Here is a 25,545-nt window from a genome sequence, read left to right on the forward strand (position 1 = left end):
ATAAACAAATCTAAACAGAATTCTGGAGTTTTTATATTGTATAATTGACAATGAAAGAACGCAATTGCAAACACAATACACAAACTGTACCGCTTGATTTTGTCAAAATAACAAAACAAAATAGGCACATTGTGATCATCAACAATGTACATAAGAATATTCAACCACAAAATTTATTTACAACGCGACTTTAAACAATGATAAGTCAAAAGACGGGCGGGAGGGGGAATGTAGCAAGCAACTCAGATTTTTTTTCATTAATTCAACGTGTGCAGACGTTAAATCAATGTAAAAAAAAGGTCTAAATCGCTGGCTGGGAAATGACAATTGCTTTGCAACGGGATGTCAAACTCCGTGCCCGGGGGAAGATAGCTAGCTTCTTCAAGACTGGCAGTTTCAAAAATGGTCGATGAGAACGGAGACGCTGTTGCTTCCAACCTCATAGTTGTTGCTCTCGCTTGGCACGTTCACGTTCTGCCACTGCGACGGCTCACCTGAGAGAAAAAAAGTAAATAGTAGTTAGTTGAGTGAACTCCTTGATGAGAAACAAGATGATTACAAGAGAGAAAAGAGAAGAGGAAAGTGGGATGGGGTGGGAGCCAGGGGACGCCATACGTTACTTTGTCATGCTACAGCGCAGATGAGGTCACAACGACAAAATGAATGACGTAGCATGAAAAGGTAACTCATGCGTGACATGCACAGGTGTGACGTCACACCTGGGTCGGAGGTTTTCAGAGCAAAAGACCAGCCGTCTGACGTCATAGACGCACAATGTGGTAAGCGGAGTTCCACGGGATGCTCGAACTGGAGTCCATGAGGTCCGCACATCACAAGAGGAGACAGGAGCGTTTCACCTGAAAAATAAAACAATAAATAGAGTTTCATAATAACGTAAAAATAAATATATTACTTTGTGTTTAAAATTTTTAAACCAATTTGAAATTGCAATAGCTTCGGCAATCTTGGTGAAATCGAAAAAGTTTATGTGAGGATGACAATATCAATTAATGATCAAACGTGGTCTCGTGACTGGGTGGACAAGTTTACAATGCTCGTTTGTTTAACAAGTTATTACACGAGGGTGCACACCAACCTTTGTTCTTGTCCAGCGGGGGGAGAGCGGTGTTGTCTCGACATACTTTGAAGTAGATTTCTTGCCTGACCCCTGGTCTGATCGCCCCTTTGGGTATGACAATAGATACCCCGGTCTCCACCGAACTCAGGACCCCTCCGTTGCTATCAAAAACCCCTCGAGCAGTGGCCACCACTTGGGGGTCATCCTCGTCTATGGTAGACGGACTAAAAAAAAAATCAAAAACAGTTATGACTTGGGAAAAGAACGCTGTTGTATTGTGAGAAGCTGCAAATTGCAATGAAACAATTAAAAAGATGGCGGTTTCCACGATGCTTTTAGCAATCCTTCACTTTTTGCCGAGTAATACAGATTCGTAGAAAATAAAAAAGCTACTGCTGCGCAGCAAAATCACTGCGAGAATTTAAACTTCTCTGCTGAAGATTCTGTGCATTGAGATCGTTCGCGGTGGAGCAGGTCAAGCAGCAACAACAAACTCCACCAACCTCACGGGCACTGGATCTTTCTTTGGCTTAGCACTATCGTATGTTTCCACCCCGCTGTCGTACATGTGATCCTTAGAAGGCATTCCGTTGTTGAATTTCGGCGCTGGCTTGCTGTACGGCCTCGGATTGTTGTATGAGGAACTGGCTTGAGCCGGTTTGATCTGACCCATGTAGTCTTTGTATTGTTCTTGTTGGAATTTTGACTTTTGTTGCACGCCGTTTGTTACTGGAGGTCGCTGGTAAGCCGGTTTCGCGGAAGGACTGAAGTAAATAAAAAATTTGAATACAAAGTGACAAAATTTCCTGTTTAACGTTATTCAAACGTAAAAGACTATGTGTTATCAAAAATATTAACGTAAAAAAAAAACGCAACCTATCTTACGTGTAGCAGCTTTGGTAGAAAACGTGTGGTAGAAGTGCATCAATATTAGATAGAAAACCTAACTACAATATCCACATTCCACATGCTAAACTAAAATTGCAGACGATAATATCCAAAGTCCTACAAACATCATCACTGCTTCCACAGTGCTGCATACAACAAAGAAACGTTTAAAAGACGTAATAAGTAATCACCCAGACAGAAAAATTTGTCATTTTTGTTAAAAATGAAAATGACAGATTTTGCTATCTGGGAAATGCGAAGTGAAGTATAAATTTCGAAGTTTGTGTGATACAAAAAAACTTATACTGTATCACTAACTTGTATGGCTGATAGGGCTTCGCTTGTGTAGATCCGGCAAATCTATTATAGCTCGTTGTTGGTTTCGGCTGGGGGGGAGGTACGTGCCGAGAAGGTTCCTCTCGGATGGGTGAGCGTCTGGAAAGAAAACTGAAAAAATGAGAATACTAATCGAAGTCATCAGAGAATAAACCAAACATTGAAAATCATTGCCAAATACTACATAATGCAGTAACAAGGTCTCATCTACTAAAGAAGGGACAAACGGATGATGATTTTATTGCATCGGTAGCACAGACGACACAAAATTGATCTACTGTATTCTATTATACTGAGTCGCCGAAAGAAAGACATTTGAAAAGTGTTTTTCCTGCAGTAGTCCTTCATACAGCATCCATATTAATAAAGGGCATGCAAAGATCACTAACACGAAACCCACAAGCTCCGAATCATTGATCACCTACCTTCCATCCTGGGGTCGTGCGTTCGGTCTGTTGTAAGAATCATGTGAGATGAAACTATCGATTTCCCCCGCGTAATCTCGAACAGAGGTTTCCCTGCACATACAAAACAAGCACGGTTGAAAAGTATATTTTTATTCGTCATAACGATGTAACGCCACGGAGTAATTACTGGTGGGATTGGACGTTTTAAAGAAAGTGCAACAGCCTTTACAATTGTCATGGCAAATCGTGAAGACGATTAACTGTACAGGAATAAAGCTTTGAGAAGATGACGTCACATGGAGTAACTCTTAGGAGTCAGATACTTTTATGACGTAACAAGACTGTTTGAAACAGAAGTATTTCGAAATGTGCAGTTGTGTTAAATCCAAAAAAAATCGCTTGTAACAGTTCAACCACAGTTCAGAGGTTGTTGGCAGTTGCGGTGATTGACAGCTTGTCTGACACGTGGTTAAAAGATTTGGAAAGCCCTATTTTATGCGTAGCTATTGATTAACTACACATTAACATCCACGCTAGAAATTGATGTTCTTTAGAAAATTTGCCAGAAACTTCATTTCAGATGAACCATGTGGCACTGTGGCAGGTTTATAAATTCAAAAGTGCGTTCAGCGTGAAAATAATATCAAAGTGGCTGTGCAACTGCCAACAAGTGTACAGTTAAATGATGAATTCCATCTATCAACAACACACTGAACAAGCACACTGCAAGACAAAACAAGCCAGCAAGCAAGACGATACCACTTTCTGTCTATTTGATGAATTTTACTTTATGTGACAAATGATACCCAACCCCAGTCAACAAAACTTGTTTTTCCATCGTTTTAATGTAGCGACGTTGAAACGATGTGGAAATGGTAACTTTTGCTGTTTGAACAACTGAGACACTGAGTTAAGACATGCATTGGCAGATTGAGAAGTGCACTGGAGTGAGGGTGTCATGTTCCCCCTTGTTTTCTTTCCCACTGGCAATCCTGTGGAGTTTTCGGGGAAAAATTGACGGAACACGATCCCACACATCTGTTCCTTCAAGTTTAGGCTATAAAAAAGGCCCTAGCCAGCACAGGTAGTCTTTTTATAACAAAATCCGTCATTTTTACATTGATCAATGTAAAACAACGGATTTTGCAGTCTGGGTTGCAGTCGGAGTGACATTGAAACGACGTAACAAAGGCAACTTTTTACGGTTGAGGCAATGTCGATGCCATGTGATCTTTTTAATGCTAACATTGTATGCAAACACAAAAGCAGTATGACGTCATACAAAGAACGATGACGTCTTGAGCACAATGACATCACCGTCATACCTCCTGCAAGCGCAACGAAAGCAAGGGTCAATAGGTATTGCCAAAGTGCTTGAAAAACAAAGCAAGTTTGCCAAAAAAAGCAAAACACAACCGGCAGCAATCACGCAGTTATTCAGCGAATAAAACCTGACACTTCTACATTGATTCAACGTCAGGTCACGTTGATAGCACGGTTCTTGAATCAATGCAAAAAAACCAACAGGTTTTTACTTGATTGCGGACTAACCTTCGGTCTCTTGGCATACCCTGGTCTTCTTGAGGTTTTGGTCTGTTGATAAAATAATGTTTTAAAATGGAATTTCAACGTCGGATTTTCGTATAGTCGCTTAAAAAAATGGACAAACAAAACTTGATGCCAACACATTAGAGCTCACAATAGTTTCACAGTTGAAGGCACTCACCGTTTGGTAACTTGAGAGTAGACTGGTTGCTGAGGCTCAGGTTTGCTGACCGGCGGCCTGTCGATAAACAAACGTTTAAACAACGCAATCTGACAATATTTCAATCGGTGTCAAGCATGCAACGTCGTCATTAAATTTTTTCAAAACGGAGGTGATTTCCCAGACAGATAAATCCTTTATTTTTGCATTGATTCAACGTTTTAGACATTAAATCAGTGTAAAAATGACGAATTTTTCTGTCCAGATTTCTCCAACAAAATTAGAATCAAAGCAAGACTGATGGATGGTATTAGCAACTCCCATATGTTCAACCACACAATCAACTTATTTTATGTTTTAAGATTATGAACAGATAACCTGATGTTATGTTGAGGTCAAAATGTTTGGATAGCATAAGTTGGGCAGTGGGCACAGATTAAAGTACAAGTCCATCTGATAAAATGTCAGCACATTGTTTCCTTTGCCGTGCCACAAACACACGAAAAAAAAGCAAAGCAACAGCATCGAATTTTAACATGATTTAGACCTAAAAGAAATGACAACGAGTGACGCTAAATCTCTTGGTTTCACATGTTTGTGGCACAACTTCATTCAAAATCACAAATTGATGGCACGATAAATTCTTCGATTCAAAATGACACAAACTGACCAAGCAAATGACGTCATAGTAAATTAGTGGCACGCTGATGATGAAAAGATTCAAAGAAAAACGACGATGACGTAAGCTTGTATAAAACAAAATAACTTATTTTGAAAATCAAGTTTAATTTTCAGTATACCACCGGACAACAACTTCAGCATCATTGGCTAATACGCAATCAAAATGGAAAAGAAGGATAAGCTGGAAAGTTAGCACAACAAAGAAGCTTAGTGGCTGACAGCAACACAGCTGGGCCGCAAATGGGTTGGTAGTACAGAGAGCATTGCATGTTATGACGACAGAAAATCAATTGAAAGAAATAGTCACCATTTTCGATCATAAAAAAACGACAACAATATTGACTATGTTCAACAAAAGATGCCCAAAATCATGCTTGAATTAGAGAAGAACCCCCCCCTCCCCCCATACGGATAATCAAAGTAACATCTAGTGGTGCTAGACCACACTTGTGACTTGCGACATAGACACCACAAGAACAACAATTTCATTACTTTTGCATTGGCAAGTTTTCAATGAATGTAAAAGTAATCAAATGTCCACGACATATCCACCATGACATGAAGGCCTGGCAGGGCCATGAAAAATTACATGAAGTCCACCCCTGCATGCAATGTCACCTTGTGAACGGCTTAGCCGTCATATACGACAATGTATTGCTTTGCTCTATGGATGATGATGCTACCGGCTGTTGATTTGTGCTGTTGCAAAATGTTACGGTTTTGTCAAATCGAAGACGTTGCGAGTGATTGTTGTAAAAAGACATGAAACGGTCAACCGTGATACTTTTACGGTGGTTTAATGTTAATTTACATGAGATGACAATGTAAATTACAATGAAAGACACAACCTGATTTAACATCGACGGTACCTTATTTTAATAAAATGCTTCGCTTAAAATAAGTGGAAAGATCAGGAAAATGGTCACCTTTCAGAGGGCGGGGGTTGGCTGTAAGCCGGCATGGACTTGGCAAGTGGAGCCGGGGGTTCGTCCCTGTAATGGTGCTCGACAGCTGGAGGGGGTGGTTCTGGATCATCTTGACTTCCAACGGACTTCAAGCCTCGAATGTGGCTTCTACAAGTGAAACGCAGATGGAATTGAAGATTTTTCACATTCTTAGTAAACAGAGCAGGCTCAAAACAGTTTTTTCACCTGACCACAGCCCTGGTGAAAGCTACTTCGCACAAACAGACATCAAGTAATTTTCTTACGGGGTAGTTGTATTTGCGTAACTGAACAAAACTCACTTCAAAAATGATTTTGGATCAAACCTTCCTTCGGGGATTTCTTGTTTCCCGCGAGGAGGTTCCACTTTGGTGATGACCCTGCCTTGAGGGGGTTTAGGGGTGATTGTGGGGATGGGGGGTTCATCTTCTGAACTCGATGAACTGGACGTGCTTGGAGCCTAAAGATCAACTCGATGAGCATTTCTGCTTAATATAATTCCTTAGTGACTTTTATTGCTGTAACAATGTTAACTCTATTGCTCCTGAGGAGGTCATGTTATGAAAAACAAACTTACCCGCTGAGGTTGATGCGTAAGCTTCTTGTCTTTAAATGGCGCTCTTAGTGGCTCGGGATCTAAAAGCAAATCATCGTCAATATGAAACACGCGTTTGGGAGGATACCAAGGGGTGGCTGAGATCAGGAAAGCTAGATGGTAGAAGCATCTCACTGATGCAATTTAAAGACTTACTTTCCGCAGGAGGTGGGAGCACCGGTTTGTCCACGGGAGGTGGAGGCTCATCATCGGAAGGATTTAAAGCATCTCCAAAGTCATCATCATCAAATTTGTTGCCAGCGTCTTCTTCTGAGGAAGTGGATGCGGGAGCCTGTTAGGAAGAGGATTATTATTCAGATTTTGGAAAGATTTCTCTCCTTTCAATCCTATTAGCAAAGCAAACGTAAAAAATTGCAATATTGCATTAACAAAAAAGCAGAAAGCAAGCTACTCTTTTTGCATAATTTCAACGTCTCGTGACGTTGAAACAATGTAAAAAAAAGAGCTTTTGATGACCATAAAAGTTTAGAGACAACAAAATTACAACCATCCTGAAGAAGCGGCACCGCACCTTCGGCCTTGCCACATTTCTCGCATCCCTCGAATCTGTATCACCATCTTCATCTGAGATCCTGGAGTTGTTGAAGTCCGAACCAACGGTGGTGACGCTGTAGTCGCTAGCGGGAGCTGACACGTAGGAGAACTGGTCGTCGTCTCCTGGAACGGTGACTCCTTCTTCTGCCTCCTCTGGAGTTCCTCCCAGCTATTTGCACAGGAAAATGAAGTCATCATGGTTGGGAAAAGCTACATCTTCACTCATCAATTCGTGGTTAGAAAACAACTGATGCCTTCAGAATTGAACTTTCGGGCTTGCATCAAAGCAACATGAACAGAGATAAAATGAATGTCAAAACTTGAAATTTGGAGCTGCAATTTACCTTATCTTCTGACACCCAGACAGGCATACTTTGTTGATCTTTGATTGTGGAATGAAGCTTTCTGTACCAATCGTCATTTGCGGCCGTCAATCTTATGGTGTCTGCGAGAGATGGAGCAAAATAAATTCATTTTTAAGAATCAATTTCGACCTCTGCAGCAGAGCTCAAAAATAATATTACAATGTGCGGCTCAGCCATGGAGAAGTCTTGATTATTGAGTACTCAAAATTGATACTGAGATGTTGATGAATTCTTTGTTGATCAGTCAAAACTGGTGACAAGGAAATTTCTAAGAAACAAGGGTTTTGAGATAACGTTTGATTAAAACGTAAACTTGATAATTAGCAAAACTGTTGTCAGGTTACACACAAAGATTACGCACCTGTGAACACGTGATTGTATCCACGATGAAGCTTGTTGGCCCGGTCATACAACTTCCCGGCCTTCTTCTTTTTTTCCTCTTCTGTCGCGGCCAACTTTTGGCGTATTTCTTTAACAGCGCCTTTCGAAGGCGACTCCAGGAACACGACAATGGGATAGAGCTGAGCGTAGTTGAGCTTCTCCACGGCGGCTGGCGTGATATCAAGGATGGCGTGCTTATCCTGGGTATAAAGTGACATGTCATTGTTACAAGGCTCCACCGCATTAGACAACTGATACTATTTCCTTTCAGCCAGAATGCATCAATGTAAAACAAATTTACATTGATGCAATTACATTCGGTTCAGTTTATTTTTTATTTTTGATGGTGAATAAATAAAACTAATTTGCAGAGCAAGGATGGCAGCGAAAGACCAAAATGTCATCAACATCAGCTGTCACCCCAACATATAAGCAAAACACAAAAATTAAGGAACATCATACTGGCATTAAACATAATAACAAACAAAAACAAAGCAATATAAAGACCATGTGCAAGAAATAAACAGACGATGTGTTTTAGGAGTGATTACTGTACAGTGTACATTAAAAAAAAAAACATTCCTATTTAAATTGAAAAGTACTGTAAGATGTTTTTTTTTTAGTTCTTTTGGTATTTGATTCCATATTAACACTCCATTGAAACATAGCATCTTCTTACCGAAGTTTGATTTTATAGATGGCAAATATAAATCATTATTGTTGTATTGACGGGTGCTATACTAGTGAATTTCATTTACATTACATTTAATAATATCTTTAATCCTGAGCACATTAAATTCAAGACAAAGAATAGTTGTACTTGTGGATCTTGGCAAAAATAGACACGATCGGACAAACTTGTTTTGTACCAATTGAATTGGAGCAAGTAGTGTAGAATTTTCCCTTCCTTAGTTTATAACCGAGTATTGGATTTTGGATTGAAACAAAGCACAATATAAAGTTTGTAGTATTGTTAATGGAGCAATGTATCTAAGCTTAAATGCTATATCATAGACCTTTTCAAGCTGCTTTCTAAGATTAATAATACGACATTTCCATTGCAATCATTTATTTAAAGTTACACCAAGATAGTTTATACTTTTCTTCCTTTCAATACTTTGGTCACTGATTGCCAAATTAAAATTTTCTGCAGCACTTTGTTTATTGCAGAGAATCATATGAGAAGTTTTACTATAACTTAATGACAGCTTATTGGATTTCATCCACACATCAATTTTTCTATTTCTCTATTGCCATTTTTTGGAGAGATTACAGACATTTATCTGACATGAAAGTTTGAATCATCAGCAAAGAGTGTAGTTAAGAAAGAGGATGCATTTGGAAGATCATTCACATATAGAAGAAAAAGCAATGGACCAAGGATTGAACCCTGTGGGACACCACATTTAACAACATTGAAATTAGAATTCTTTCCGCTAATTTTTGTACTCTGCATTTTATTAGTTAGATAAGATGTTAAAACTTTTAAAAACTTGCCCTTGAAGCCACAATGGTGAAGTTTTTTTAAAGTATGTCATGATCAACGGTGTCGAAGGCTTTACTTAGATCAACAAAAACCGAGCATGTATATTTGTGATCATTTATGTTAGAAAGCAAATCGTCATAAATTTTGTCAATGCTAAACTTGTTGACTACCAGCTACGCTGATTAATTATTATCAGTGATGCTTTCATTATTCTTTTTTTTTGTTTCACTAAAAAAGAGTGATTTCGTCACTGAAAACATTTCAAAAAACGGCTGTATTCAGCGACACCTCATTGAAAGATCACTTCAAGTATAATTGAAAACAAAACCTTCAATATATTGATTATCGGTGATGACATCTGCAGAAGAAACATCTCAGCGACATGCCCTCCTCCAAAAAGGAATCAATCTTACACAACGCAAACACACGATTCTATTCGTCCAAACATCACAAGACACCGGCACTGACCATTTCAATGATGTCCTTGATAGTGTTGAGTCGGATCACTCCCTTCCTGTTCGACTTCTGACCGCTCACTGTGCCTTCGTTACCTGCATGAGATGTAGAATGTAGATCCAACGTAACTTGAAGGTAATTCAAGCAAGTGGTTGGACTGTTGTTTTAATGAGATGACGTTAAGAAGATGACTTACGTGCAACTTGGTACATGTTAGGGTAATCCCCGGCGAGTCGTTCCCTGGCAATATCCGCAAGAGGGCCGAAAATGACAGTAGGACGCTTAAATCCAGCTGTTGAGAGAACGACAAGTCCAAATTAATTTGGGATGAGCACAATCTTTAAAGCTTTTCATTTTTACAACTTTGCACAGAAATAACTTGAGAAAAAAATGAGAATTAATAAACTGCAGGAATGTAAAGCATAAAAAGCTTCAAAAAAGTCTAAAAGCAACGAGGTGCCAACTGACAATAGGAATTTCAGTAGAAACCTCCATCCTCATTTTGCGCGGTCTCGCCAGCAACATCTCACCTCTCTTCATCGGGTGGATTCAAACTCAACAAAATTGATGGTGAAAAATTTGCAGGAAGCACACGCCATCAAATATTTCAACAACAAAAAAACATTTTTTGCACCGTTTACGAAAACAAGCGAAGCAACCCAACTTCCAAAACCAGAAACTTGTCGGTTTGAATTTTGCGAAAGTGCGAAAAATTAGTCATGTCTAGTGCACACAGGCAAAACACTCAGCAACGACTTAGCTTTATCAACAGGAAAAAAACTGCACAGTGGTTTTGACTAGCTCAACATTTAACTAAACACGAGAATCTTGTTGAGTATTTAACCAATGAAATTTGTTTAGATATTGATAAAATTACTGTATATTATTCCCGAAGTATCATGTGATGTCGAAAACGTTCGAAATTTGTTTCAATGTAGTTTTTTTCCTGTAGATGTTGTAATAAACTTAAATATGTTAAATTTGCTTAAGTTATTTGGCTTCTTATCCCTATGGTTCAAGAAGACAAACTCTCAACCAAAAGCTTTACTGACTTAAGAAATCAAGCATTCAGTTGCATGAAATTAATAGTAAGGATCACCTTCACGAAGGACCACTCTCTCATACGCCGGAAACATGGCGGAGGCGGATGTGGCGGGGACGTCCTGCTTCTGGTTCTTAATCAACCGACGACTAATCCCGCGGCTGTTGCGGTCCCGCATCTGGGTCTTCTTCTTATCCTGAACCATCTTCAATTGCTCAGCTCTGAAATTACGTTGTTTCAATGTTAGTTTACGTCATGAATCTGTTGTGATAATGTTTGGTTTTCATTGCGCTCAGATGTGGCAGCAACTTTAATGGAGAGCGATGATGTTGAGGACAATTATCTGCGAAAATGTCAAACGATAGACAAAATTTTGTATATTTTGATTTGTATCAACAAGCAGATGATGAAAAAACGTAAAACCAACAGCACTTGCAAGCTGAACACATCAAGAGAGTTTATAAACATCAAAAATGATAAATCGGGACCTGCTGCTGTTGGGTATGACTCCTCTCTCCATTTCCATGTTATTCCTCCCTATCCTGGCAGCCAGCCAGTATCCTACCATTCCCTGGTAGAGGGTGTCACTGATCCTAAAGGCGGACCCTTGTCGGAAGGACATCTCATGGGCTCCACTCTTGTCGTATTTGAAGTGAGTCCGGATGTAGAAGGAATCGCCAGTTCCATGTTCCAAAATCTTCTTGTAAACTGTTTTCAAGGGAAGTGTACGTTGAAGAATTTAATAATAATAATAATTATATTCATTAGGAATCCTAAAATACTTTCCTTGATTAAGAAAATAGTTGTCTTGATTACATTAATGCAAAATGTAATGTAAGTATTGTTAAAACAATTTTTGTTTTAAACTTTAAATAATGACAATTTTTGTTCAAACAATACCGATTTTGAACATTACTATTATTTTATTATAATCAGACCGAAAGATTTGCAACGGTTGGCTGAAAATCGGCAATTATGGAGACTTTTATTGACTTTACTTTGTACCCAACTCGTGAGAAATAAATTATTATCATCATCACTATCTTGCACGTTATCACCTTCTGGTTGTGGCTGTGCAATGATCCGGACCTCTTCTCCAGGTGGGAGCCCCATCAGGGTGAGGACAGCCTCTTCACGAATGATGTTGCGGAAGTTGACGGAATTCACTGATAAAATATGATCTCCCATCCTCAATCCTTGCCTAGCAGCTGGAGTCCCCTCCTGCACGGAGGCCACAAAGATACCTACATCATTTCCTCCTGCTAACCGAATTCCGACACTCTTGTCTTTCACGAAGAGAATCTGTCTCGCTGTTGGCCTAAAAAAAAAAAAAAATGGGTTAATAAACATTATTAACTGCAAGTCCAGTTAGAATAATCTCTATTTCTGCATCGATTCAACGTCTTCGGACTCCAGCTGAGTTGCTAACGTTTCGTAATGTCGTCGAGACTGAATTCTTCAGTCATTTGCATTACCAGCGGTAGGAGAATGATAAAAACAAAAAAAGTAAAACAGTCCACGCCACACTATTTACAAAACTTACGGCAAAATTGGTCCGTCTTGTTCGCTTGGTCCAGGAGGAAGTGAATATTCTCTGTGGACGACCTCCTTGGACCTTGGAGCCGGTTCAGGAGTGTCCCGAGCACTGGACGACGATGATGATGATGATCGAGAAGGGCGGGCAGCTGATCCAGATGGGAGGACTTGGATTCCTCCGAATTTCTTCTCAGGCTTAGCAGCAACTTTAGGTGGTTCGGAACTCAAATGAGTTTCCCTAAAAGGCAAAATGTTTCTCCATCTTTAGACTGCGTTATGAAAACACGTATTAAGTACTTGCTTAATATAAACTATAAAAAATAAACTTATGATATACTAAGAAAACTATATTTGATTAAATTACGTTGCAAGCAAAGTTTGTGAATTTACGCTACAAACTACAAAAAAACATCTTCAAAAAATGCTACTTTCAAAGAAAAGCTCCCACAATGTTCTGTCTACTAACTCGATTTTAATCGATTCTTTTGAAGTGGAACTTTTTCGCGATCGAGAATGACGAGTTCTTGAATGGCGGCTCTCAACTGCAAAGAGTATTAAAGGGTGTTGAAAACGATTGCGATCAAATATCAACATGCTATTCTTCATACAAATGTTACATTCAGCTACAAAAAGTTAGGAGACAATTTTCAATGAAACTTTGTACCAGTGCAAAGCAGCCACATTACATTTCGTCAGTAATATGAAAAAATTAGGTTGTGTGCAAGAATGAAAAAAGCGAAAAAATGTGTTCTTTTAAATGTTATGAATCAGCTACAAACACGAATTGAAAGAACTTGTCGGCTAACATCAAAATCAAAAGAGAACACATCACCGTTGCCACGGCGACGAAATATGTGGCATAGTTAAAAGTGATTCCACAACAACTATAAAACGATTTAAAAGCAGTTTCTCCAAATCTAACTCTTTTTAGCAACAAACCAGCATCTTACCTTCACTGAAGCTGTCATCACGCTTCTTGGTAGGAGGAGAACTGTTGAAGCGACTTGCGGGGAGGGACACAGTACCTCCATCCTCCTTCTTAACGAGCATTGTAACCTTGTCCTTGCTTAGACCAATGACTTGGATGGCTTCATTCACAGATTTATTATCAACATTGCGGCCGTTGATCTAAAACATCAAGACACGAATTGAATTTGTGGCTGCTCAAAATCCAGACTGTTTAAATTTCCCAAAAGCAATATAATGGTGAATCTTCGATGACAGAAACGATGCTTGGTTGATTTTGCTGAAACCGGTTTCAACAGGTTTTGGTTGGGAACACACCAGTTTTTAATTGGTACTCAAAATCGCCGATATGATAATTATGTGATGGACTGACATTTCAATGATGCGGTAATAAGTTTAAAACGAAAAAAACTTTTCTCTTTGGTAACGTTAAAATAGTCTGCTATGTTCTATTTGAATAAGCTATCCAAACTCTCCCTTTTTAGTCCTTCCGTCAATTTACGAAATGCAAAGGATGAATTAAATTTATTCCTAACTGGCTAAGTGACTCGTCAATAAATGAACACCTACCATTAGTATGGTGTCTCCTGCACTGATTTCTGTGCTTTTGTCAGCCAAGCTACCGGGCTGTATGTCTTGTATGAATATCCTCGTGCCTAGCTTCAGGCCGTATGAATCTGTTGAAATATAAAGTCGATTATATTTTGCACAAGTCATTACATCACCAAACGAAAGATCTGCACAAGCAGAAAATGTGGTGTTTAGTGTCGATTAACGTTTAAAAACGGTAAAGCGACGCTAAATTTTACACTTGAAAAAGTACTTACTGTTCCAACGGGTCTTTTTTAAGACAACGGTCTTCGGTTCTCGGGTCTTGACAGGGAAGACCATCATGTCTCCATCGGCAACAGCACTGTCGGGATCGGGGGAGAGTGGAGAAATGTCGGCTCTCTGTTGAAGGAAAATTCAATTACTATGCTTAACTATGACTATACAACTCAATGACTACGTTTGTTTCAAGTGTGTGAAGTTTTCTTTTGAAGGTCTTTGTTAACGTTTACGTTAAGTTCGAAAGTTTTGTTGCCTTGGGAGTCGGGCAGTGTTTCACAGTGATTTGCCCAGCAAGCATTGAACACCATGAAAGGTCGCCGGTTTGACACAGCTCAAGAGCACGCGCCTGTCTTTGGCAAGAAAGTTAATAACGTGCTTGACTGTAACCACCAAGATTAGCTTCATTACTTTCAGGTCTACTAAGCCAAATGTTCAATAATGCAAAAAATATTGCGTCGTATTTTTGCGTCTTGGAAGTTTATATTAGTTAGGTACTCAACTGCCAATAATAAATGCCACAAAATAAAACTGGTTACTAACAAGATCTTCGACCGATTTGTGTTTCTCCATTCGTGGCGGGGGAGAGTCTCTTCGGGGGGGACTGAAGCTTCTACTGCTAGCCGAGAAACTAGGACTTCTGCTCCGGGGACGGCTAAAATTGACAAATAATTGATTAACTCAGATGTATAGAAAAAGCAACATCACTTACAAAAATAAAAAAAAATACGGCGCTGAAGGTAAACAACGGAAATTGAAATAGCGGTCAAATAGGTCACTTTTACGTTTAAAAGAACAAATAAACAAAGGTTTGAATAAGATGACAAGCTATTTCCCAACCAGTAACTGTTTTTTTTTGCAATGATATGGACCAAGGTGCTGACTGGGTCAGGGGCAAAGATAAAAGTAAAGCTTTATAAAACTGGCTAAATTGCAATACTAAAAATATAAGATCTTAAGTTGTATCAACGGCGGAGGAAAAATCAAATAACTACTGCAGTAGGTGGAAGTCTTGCTCGTGACACAAAGAAATTTCAAGCGAATGACCGATTTTCGGCTGCTACAAAATAAACAAACGAAACAATTGGTGGAAGTTTAAATTACTTTAAAGTATGCGAATCAAACAGGCTAAGATGCAAAAAACTAAGTAGCCTACAACTTCGAGAAATGCCTTCAAACGTTGTAGTGCTGCCGGAAAGTACCAGTTAAGAGATAACGTCTGCAAACATTGAATCAATGTAAAAATGACGAGTTTTGCCATCTGGAATCTTCAATACACGCACAAATAGCTTGACGCAGACGAACAACCAGCCGAGCATGACCGCGACTCCAGCGAGCCAAAATTGCTTTTTTTGCATTGTTTCAACGTCACCAGACATGATGTAGGAAAAAGAACAAGAAATATCCCATCCAGCAAGTCACTACTTTTTTGCGTTTTGATTCAACGTCTGCAGATGTTAGGTTAGTTTAAAAAAAGAAGTGGTTTGTCAACTGGTAAAGGCATTGCCCCCTGACAGCAAATCAGACATTGTCCGCAGACGATAAATCAATGTTAAAAATGACTGATTTGCTGTCTGGGTCGAAAGACAAATGAAACCGTGAAACAAACAGTTACCTTCAAAATGACGAACCAATGAAAAGAACTGATTAGTTACTTGGGATTTCTTTAGTTATATTGCCTCATACATGTTTGTGTGATACGTTTCATAGCAAAGACTTAAACTATGAAATACCTTCTGCTTCGTCGTCTCGGAGGTGTCCGTGAACGTGTTCTGGACCTGGATCGTCCGCGCCGATAAGACGGGCTGCTGCCTCTGTGCGTATATATAGATATTGAACGACAGGAAGTAAAATTTACATTGCAATAGTATAGTTCGTTTTCCAAAAATTGGCAGAGAATGGAATACGACAGGCCAACTCACCTTGAATAACTTCTTCTTGAATAAGAAGGAGATCTGCTGTAACTGCGTCCTCTAAAAAAAAACAAGACAAATTCAATTAACGGAATTAAAAATATATAGATTTAATTTGTGGAAAAATGTCGGTACTTTAAGACCAAGTAATAACTAAGAAAGCAAAACCTAGAGCATCTCTCTATAACTGGTAAAATTTTTAGAAAGCGGGCACCTGGCAAACAAAGACAAACTCATCTGAAACCATTCAACGACAAGGCAGAAGCAATCTATGATACAACATATAATAAGAATACTTGGTTTGATTACTATTCATCCGAGGCCGTTAATGCCTACTTCAGGCAAGGCAATTGAAGAAGAAGCCAGGTAACAATGGTAGAACTTTTCTACGTTTTAAGCAAGAAGACTGATGTTACCTTCTAGGAGGAGTCCTGCTCCTACTCCTGCTGCGTTTTCGCGGCCGTCTTCGGTCTCTTGAATCAAGATCGCGACTTCTGGAGCGGTGACGTCGTCGATCATCATCCAGGTCCCTGCTGCGTGATCTGGATCGGTAGCGCCCTCTGTCGTAGTCGCGACTGCGTGAACGATGCCGCGGAAGTGAGTCAAAGTCGCGGCTTCGGCTGCGGCTCAGCGGTCCAGGAGGAGGGGTGGACACCCTCACCATTACCTTCCGTTTGATTGTCTGCCGTTGATATTTACGATTTAACAATAATCACACACCACCGTCATGTTTCATTGATATTTAGTACCGGTACATTTACAAAAGGGGTGCTTCTCTAAAAAAGGCGTAGGTAAGACGAGAAATAACTTAAATATACTTTGTGGCATAAATCAAATAATCTCGCTGGTTCTGGACGCTTTCAATCCCATGATTTACTGCTTGCTGCTAGGAATCATTGCATACCTGAGCTTTATGAACGTGTATGCATTATTAAATATGGCGTTTTGTATGAAATACAAGCTTCATAATTCCCCCGAGGCTATGAAGTCATTTAAAGCGTCCAATTAAAATCAGATCGAATAGTAGTCATGAAAACTTGGCTCACAGCAAAATAGCCTGGACAAAAACAACATAAAACCGAAACGATTTTCGACAACGAATATTCAGAATACTGAAAAGTTTGGGTGTTCATCAGGGCAATTATCGTTTCTAGCACTAGTTGCAACGTTCATCTCATGAAATTGAAAGTAAAAGCAACAATAAACAGGATGGTTTATTGCTTCACTGACGTTTCACGCACCATGACAATGCGCATGCTCAGAGCGAATAACATACAAAATAAAATTTCACAATGAAGCAATAAACGATCCTGTTTATTGTTGCTTTTACTTTCAATTTCATTAGATGAACGTTGAAACTAGTGCAAGAAACGAAAGAATATTCAGTTCAACCGAATTTGTCAGAGTTTACGTCAAAAGCATTTGAACTTTGAAGCATAGTGCGCTTTTTTGGTATGGTTGAGGTCAACTGCGATAAGGTGTTGAAACTGACAATCTTCTTTAATTCCGACCTTCCGTATGTGAACCGTTAAGGTCATCAACACTAGAAAAACGTCTTATGCTTTAAACTAGATGCCTGGTGGACGGTCACGTTGAGTCTCTAAACATGGTTTGTTATCGTCCGAGTATGATTTGATTTTATTACCTTGCTAATAATACGGCCCAGCTTTAGACAGGACGTTTGATATTTGAAAACAAAAAACACAGGTGGGTATGTTTAAACAAGCGTGCTGTGATGACGACATAAAAACCTATTATTTTTCAAACAAATGTTGTGACTTAATATGGGATTTTTTTTCAAGTGACTAATCAACCAAGACTAAACATTTAAATAGCAGTTTTACGATATTTGAATGTTAGTCAACCACGTGACCCACCAAAAAAGATATCACGTAATGAAAATACCGTCATGATGCAATAGTAAGGAGAATAGTGCTGGAGTATCATAGAGCACATCATTATGGCTTGTGTACATAATTACAATACAAACAGCAAAATCACAATTTTGCATAGCCTATGTTGGATTGTTGGCGTACTCAATAACAAGGTTGTTATCAAAATATTTTTAAGTTTCAAGATTGTAAGCTCAAGCTGTCAATGATCAAAGATCGCTTTTTAAAAACATCAAAACAAAGCCCTTTACAAAAGAGGTATGAACGAACCTAGTTGAGCAGATATCTGCATATGAAATGTTTTCCTGCACTTGTTGAATCGAAGTCAAAAGACATATTTGCTGGCAGCTTAGCTCAGATACCACAAGGATAATAATAGTGATAGATTTGCAAGTCTAATCTTCACCCAGCTAGCAAAGTTGTTCTTTTTGGCAAGATATTAAAACGATGTAAAATCAACAACTCTGCTGACTGGAAATAACTCAAAATGATTTGCAAGTTAAGCGCAAATAAAATCGTTAGCTTGGCGGTGGCCTGAGGGTACACATGTGAAGATAGCCGCTGAAAACTGATAGGTGTTTGAAATTACAACAGACATTTAATGTTTGGTTGGCAACAGAAGACAGGCCACTGAGCAAAACCAACTTCAGTATCTCAATTTCACACAATGCTGACTTGTGGACAGATGTTACACTTCGTCTATTAGAGTTTTATTCCATCTGTAGACCGGCTTTATCAATGCACTATTGCATTCGTGTAAAAATAATCGAGTTTGAAAACAAGTTGATCGTTATCAGTAGTGTGGTGTGTGGTTGAAGTTTCTAGTTAATCTGCAAACAGGGCTTCAAGAAAAACTACACTTGGCGTCCAATAAACAATTATTACACTGAACGACAATTACAATTAAATTTGACACAATAACGTGGTCTTCTCTCCTATAGTTGCCAAGAAATCCTTTCACTGTCATTCGAAAAGCTTATCATGCACTTTTTTGTCCAAAGCAGTCATTGATTCCTGCAGTTCTTTTGAATTTTGATGCAAACATTTTCCTTATTTGGGGCTCAACAAATATTCCACCCTTATACTTTAGCTCCAGAAAGGTTTGGAAACAATGAGCGAATGTGGTTAAAGATACAACTTCCTGGACCCAATGCTTTTACAACTGTTTAGCAAGCCCAAGGAATACTTCACTCCATTCAATGAGAGGTAGCGTTCGTTTTTGACATTGTGGAAGACGGGGTGAGTTAATTGCGCATTGACCACTCTTTACCAAGTAGGCCTGGTGCTGCTCATCTGCTCTTTTACTCCACAATTGAATAAACAAATGTTTGGAATAGCGGTCTTGCAAACCCAACAAGAAAGCGACCATTTTTTAATTTCCACATAATATGTCCCAATTGTGATTCTTGTATTGTGACAAGTCCAGCAATATTTTCATAGATTTGCAATCTTTCATTTAAACAAAATGTGCAATTTAATAGCTTAAACCATCCACCTTGGGTCACTGGGCACTTCATTTATTTTTTTACCAAATTAAACCATCTAAAAACATGCTAAACAACATTAACTCCTCACCTTCAACGACTGACTAGGTAAGAAATAACAATAACTTAGCCACCAGCCCAACTCTCCAAAAAATGTGGCCAGTTGTAAACTGCCAAAATTTTAACCTATTATATATATACGTGATGAAAATTTCTACAGCACTTTAAATAAAATTGCAATTTAAATTAATGCACAGTATTTTGACTAATTTTTAAACATCAGTGAAAACGCTTTTTGTAAATATCTCCCAAACATTGACACTACACAAAAACTAGCACCAAATTCGGCATCAACGACCCCAAAACATACGGAAACACTGAGTAAGATAGATAAACAAAAAAAATTCTGTCTTGTGTTATGCAATGCATAATAGAATGATACCGGGCAGGTGTCTATGCTGCGAAACGCAGAGGCAACGCCAACCTAAAGTTTGTCTTGATGCGGAAAAATCAACAAACATACTAAAGTTCCCAGCCAGCATACCAATCACTATTGATTCAACGTCTGCAGACATCGAATCAATGCAAAAGGCATTGATTTGCCGATTGGGTTTAAACTTTAAAATACTCACCAACTCCACACGTTGGCCAGAGTTTTTGAGTTCTTTCACAGCCTGTCGGTGTTCCATATTAAACATCGGTTTGCCGTTAACTCGCGTTACAATATCGTTGATTCTGCAAGTTAAAAATTGGGGGTTTTGTAAGCGTAAGCGTTAAGCGTAAGCGTACCAAACATAAGCGTTTGGTATTGTAAACTTCAAACAAATCAATAATAATTAATAATTTACAGCCAATAATATAAAACTTGAAATTGACAGAAAGTTTCTACTTGAGTCAGCTTGAGAAAATCATTAAGTTATTGCAGTTGCATAAACGTGATTTCATCATTGCTTGATACAAGTTTGAAGTTGGTGAAATGTCACATAAAAGCTAGCAAACCACATGCAACCAAACAAGTAAAACTATTTCATCTCTATATGAAAATAATAACAATTACAGCTAGCAGCTCAGCTTCTTATCGGTAATTTTAGCAGTCAAAGTACTGCATTACCGGCACCAGGAAAACTCAAGATTTTGAGAAAACGTATAAAGTAGTAAAAAAATATGAAACGAACGTTCGTCTAAATAACAGAACTTTTATGTTACTGTATTGATCAGCCTCAAACCGCCACAGAAGCTGCTTTGAAAAAAAACCTTTAAGCGAGATACAAGGATAAAGTTGACAGGTTTGAGAAAAAAACATGTGCTAATCAAACAAGAAGAAATGAATAGGGGAGCATTAACGTTGGAAATAAAAAAGCGATAAAACGTTGGAAAATTAAATTCATAACTGAATTTAGATTTTGTTGTACTGTAATGAGTTTGAGCAGAGGTATCACAATCAAAATAGCACATTGTGTTACTTATGTGCAGTTTGTTGTACCGTATATAAGTTAAAATAAATTTCTGGTACTCACTTTAACTTGTCATTTGCTGGACCTTGTCTTACAACATCTGAAATGATGATCGATGGGTCACCTGATTGCACTCCAGGGTTGTCTCGTCCGCCACTGATAGCAATACCAAATCCAAGCCCAGGAGCTTTCTCAATAACAAAAGTATGCTCTTGCCATATAACCTCATCCATCCTGCAATAGATACACACTAGACTTAAGAGTATATTGTGTTGAGTTGAAATGCGATTTGATTTCAATTTGGTGATTATAAATTATATTTAAATGGTACAAGCATCCTTCCACTAAAGCGGTATAAACAAAAACAAAGTTTTTTTGGAGATTAATGAGGCTAAAAAATCTTAAAATGGTTTACAAGAAAAGATTGTTAATGAGAAATAATGTAATGTTTCGTAACATTTCAAATGCAAGAATATACTGCATTACTTCAATATGATAAGCAGAGAAAACAGTTTCAATGTGAGATGATATGCCATTTTCCAAGAGAGACTAATGAGGGGTAAATCCAAGTCACCTTTCGCTCATAGGCAAACTCATAAAACACTTTAAGGGTTACTTTAACTTGTCATTTGCTGGACCTTGTATTTCGAAAAGTTGTTGAAGGTAATGTTGTTTGTTGCAATGCACGAAAAACACCACTAATTTACACAAATAAAGTAATAATAATTTATAAATTTGAGCCTAATGTACATGCTATGCAATTTTGGGCCGTATATATGACTTTTGCAAGAGATCATATCTGACTGTCAATCACTTCATTATGCAAACGGTGCCCAAGCTGGCCAAAGCTGCCTTTTATATTATATATAACATCATTTCAAAGTCAGGAGACGTAGAAACCATGTAAACACAGCCACTTTTTAGCTGGGTATCCATAAAGTAATACTTTATAATATGCTGTTGGCAAACAAAACTGATGTCAGAAAAAAGAAAACATTTTAAATGCTTAAAAGTTTGAAAAAGTTTCTTCCTAGAATCAGTAAACACAAAGAACTGAACACCAAACAATAACTCATGAGCGAGAAAAGACAATGCAAATAGATATCTGCCACACCCAAACATTATTAACAGGCAATGCATGGAGTACAGTTTGAAACTTTATTTCATTTAATAAAGAGCAATGTAAATAATGGTTTATTGGAAAAAAAGCATGGAAGAAAGTTTTCATGGCCAATATTAAGGAATGCTGTTAGAATGCAGCGGTCTATTTTAAATGAGCAAAAGCAATTAACAAAAGAGCACCACTCATGTCAAAACATAAGAAATTCCATAGAGAAATACTAAAAATCTTTAAATTGATTCAGTGTTTACTAAACTCTAGGCTATTGGTTACAAATTTATTGGACATACAACTCAAAGAATGCTCATACATACAACTCAAAGCACTGCAATTGTGTAGTTTCCTATTGAAAAAGCACCACATTGTTATCTTTACATACCATGAAAGAAATTAACAAATCAAAGCTTTATTAACTTAAGCTTTATTAAATTAACATTAGCTTTATTAAATTAACAAATTATGCTTTATATTGTGTATATAGAAAAGTTGATAAAACTAGACTTTTTAAAGTGTTTGGTGAGCAAAATTCTTATTTTACTTCGAACAGTCAGAATCAGTTTATTTGTCATAGGCTATATCACAAACATAAGAATAATATGATCAAACATAGTTATTACTGTCTAAAACATCTAGAGTCTGATTTCATTCTTTGAAAGGACCTTCTGATGATCCCCTTTTAGGGTAAAATAAACTGTAGAGGCTTTAGATAGAAATAATTATAGATGTAGTTTGATCTGCTTGGCTTTTTTTCTTGGCATTGAGCACTTTTTGTAGTATTAATAGTATTTATTGTAAGAATATTAACAGATATATTATATGTCATAAACTGTTATGTGCCATATAACCAGGAGATAACAAAAAGACCAGTTGATCATCCAGTCAGCTGCCACCTCATGATAAATGATGAAAATAACATACCGGTAGGGGTGTTCAATTTCGATTATTTCAATATTCGAAATTCAATTTATTTTCGATTTCCGAATTTCGATTTCGAATATCACAACTATTCACCAAACTGCAAAATGTGATTTTATTGAAAGAAACGACATGAAAATTCGCTAGAAAACGCTAAAAAAAGCCATGAAAATTTGCGAAAAAAGAACACAGAATAACGTCTACAGCTCCAGGCCCAAGTTGGTGTAACTTATGAACACAAGTTGCTGATCGACATGGTCACCCATCAGTCGGGATCTCAGCTTCGTGATGGTCAGGCCAACTTTTGGAAACGATCGCTCCGCTGGAGCCGAGGTCGCTGGGATCCCAAACACTTCAAGTTCATTTTCACAGCAAGCGATTCACTGCCGCGACATTTCACTGTACAGAGGTTTCGACTCGAAAGCGACATCGAGTATGTTTGCAAGCGCATAAAGCTAAATGCACGCTCTGTCTACGTAAGCAATTATGTTGTTTTTGGGTGCATTCAACATCTGATGACATTGAATCGACACAAAATGGTAGATTTTTGCTATGTCCCAGGAAGCAAAATCAGTCATTTTTACATTGATTCAACGTCTGCAGACATTAAATCAATGTAAAAATGACAGATTTTGTTGTCTGGTGTTGGATTGTAGCATCGCAACTCGTTCTAGTGATTATTTATCGCAAAGCTGTTGCGGTTTGCATTCAAAAAGTGTTTTCCTGCTGCCGATCGCTAGTTCATCTATTGTTTTATGTATCAATACAGCATAAAAAATTGCCCCCACACAGAAATATGCGCAGGCCCGTAGCCAGCCAGGGGTCAAGGGGGGCCTCCCCCCCTGAAAAAAATGTTGCCCCCTCTTGGCAAAATCTCAACATTCTCGGGCAACAGCTACAATGATAATGATTTTGCTTTTGCCCATTTAAATTTTTTCGGCCCCCCCTAAAAAAAGTTGCCCCCTCTTGCTCTGCGGTCTGGCTACGGCCCTGCCCCCACCGCTTAGGCGCCTATGGATTCGGTAAAAAATGGATAAAACTGCGACAAAGCTCAGCCTACACTTTCTGCTATTGCACAACCTAGCTATCTTCATTCTTGAGAGAAATTTGGCATTAAAAATGCCAACCTGGCATCCCTGGTGCAGGACTGGCCGTTGGACCCACGAGAGCGTGTGATAGTCACGTGATCGACGATGCGCATGCGTCGAAGTCTTTTTTTGCTTGCAAAATGCGACAAGACAGATTTCGTGCCACTCGCGTTACTTTCAACCGCGTACAGCCGAAAGGGCGGCTATAATTTCGAATATGTCCGATACGAAAAACGAATTTCGAATATCACCTTAATCGAAATCGAGTCGAAAATCGAAATTGAACACCCCTACATACCGGTACACATGAAATATGGCTTTATAAACACTCAGTATATTTACTAGATTAGTAGGTTTAAGAATAATACTAATTCTAAGTTGTTAATAAGTAGGCTACAATTTGAACATGTTGTCAGCAAAGTGATAAGTTACGTCACAGGCTAGCCTATTCAATAAAGAAATTGTTTTTCTGATATTGATCACACCATTGTTTTACACTAATGCAATAGATGAGTACATCACAAGACAAAACCTCGTTCAATTAATTCACACAATCTTTGAATCATCAAACAAAATTCACTCATTGCAGTATTTCCTGATTACAAGTCAACTACTTCCTCATATTGCTCTAACAACCACACAAGGGCCACAACATAGACGTACAATAAAGAATATTTCTTAACATAGCAGATTTAGCTAAAGCCAAAATGACATGATTTTTCATTAGATTAGAAAGGATAAAAAACAAGAAAACTCACCTTCTGCCTTTTGTGCCCTAACACGATTTGAAAGTTTTGTTATGTACAGCAGTCAAGTCTATTTTGCAGAAACTAGTTTAGAAATGTAATACGCTGAAATAAAAACACAGATAAAGCAGTTAATTATAATAAACTTCAAGCAAAAATATATCAAGTTCAAAAATGACTACAAGCACTACTACTACCGTCAGAGGTGGGCGAATGCAAAAATCTGTGCTGCAAGGTAAAATTTCCTTTACTACTTCTGAAATATTAAAAGATTATTCTTTATAGTTAGAATTCTGTGTATTTTGTATAATTTTATTCAAAACTGGTCACAACAATTAACACAATAATGAGTGTTAATGATAGTTAAACTAATCATGCTTAATTATGGTGATTTTCCAAACCACAAATTTTTTTTCATAAACATGAAATATTTTTCTTCACCTACTCTTTAATTCTGAATATATATATTTTTGGTGGTAATCACTTCTCGATACTTGCGTCTACCAAAAATTAATTTCAGCTGAAAACTCCATCAACTTTAAATATACCACCAACGAAAATCATGATCGAGAGCAAGGATTTCGTGGTTTAGGGAAAAATCCCTAATGCTTAATTGCGCAGTTGGGAAAATTCGTGGATACTACAAATCTTTCAATTGCACGTTTATTTTGGAATAATTTACTT

At 38.1% G+C, this 25,545-nt stretch overlaps 1 protein-coding gene across 3 annotated transcripts; it reads right to left on the reverse strand.

Annotated features, from left to right (window-relative positions):
- Positions 1-141: 141 nt before the first annotated feature.
- LOC145770076 (tight junction protein ZO-1-like) lies at positions 142-24,962 on the reverse strand. Of its 3 annotated transcripts, none has more exons than XM_082581665.1 (33): positions 24,874-24,962; positions 21,056-21,226; positions 20,171-20,273; positions 16,579-16,844; positions 16,172-16,222; positions 15,983-16,063; positions 14,793-14,904; positions 14,249-14,372; positions 13,992-14,098; positions 13,406-13,583; positions 12,922-12,997; positions 12,463-12,693; positions 11,978-12,237; positions 11,408-11,627; positions 10,977-11,140; positions 10,074-10,169; positions 9,890-9,972; positions 7,916-8,135; positions 7,534-7,634; positions 7,167-7,358; positions 6,791-6,926; positions 6,617-6,675; positions 6,342-6,499; positions 6,022-6,168; positions 5,714-5,794; positions 4,436-4,492; positions 4,261-4,302; positions 2,728-2,820; positions 2,285-2,401; positions 1,582-1,842; positions 1,097-1,302; positions 774-857; positions 142-494 (listed from the first exon to the last, which is right to left on the reverse strand). In XM_082581665.1, the coding sequence occupies exons 2-33, from the start codon at positions 21,223-21,225 to the stop codon at positions 397-399; spliced, it is 4,374 nt and encodes a 1,457-aa protein (XP_082437791.1). In that variant the 5' UTR covers position 21,226; positions 24,874-24,962; the 3' UTR covers positions 142-396. The 3 variants fall into 3 exon arrangements, with proteins under 3 accessions (XP_082437791.1, XP_082437790.1, XP_082437792.1); XM_082581664.1 differs by having other exon boundaries at positions 720-857; XM_082581666.1 differs by lacking the exon at positions 5,714-5,794 and having other exon boundaries at positions 720-857.
- Positions 24,963-25,545: the final 583 nt, after the last annotated feature.

The sequence above is a fragment of the Aplidium turbinatum genome, chromosome 5 (genome assembly GCF_918807975.1).
Source record: "Aplidium turbinatum chromosome 5, kaAplTurb1.1, whole genome shotgun sequence".
Taxonomy (NCBI): domain Eukaryota; kingdom Metazoa; phylum Chordata; class Ascidiacea; order Aplousobranchia; family Polyclinidae; genus Aplidium; species Aplidium turbinatum.

Excerpts from the sequence above, each read along its gene's own strand:
- LOC145770076 (XM_082581664.1), bottom strand. The coding sequence starts at position 21,225 with ATGGATGAGGTTATATGGCAAGAGCATACTTTTGTTATTGAGAAAGCT. Across the intron at positions 14,099-14,248 it reads AAAAAAGACCCGTTGGAACA|ATTCATACGGCCTGAAGCTA; the intron begins GTAAGTACTTTT and ends ATATTTCAACAG. Across the intron at positions 7,359-7,533 it reads TCTGGGTGTCAGAAGATAAG|CTGGGAGGAACTCCAGAGGA; the intron begins GTAAATTGCAGC and ends CTGTGCAAATAG.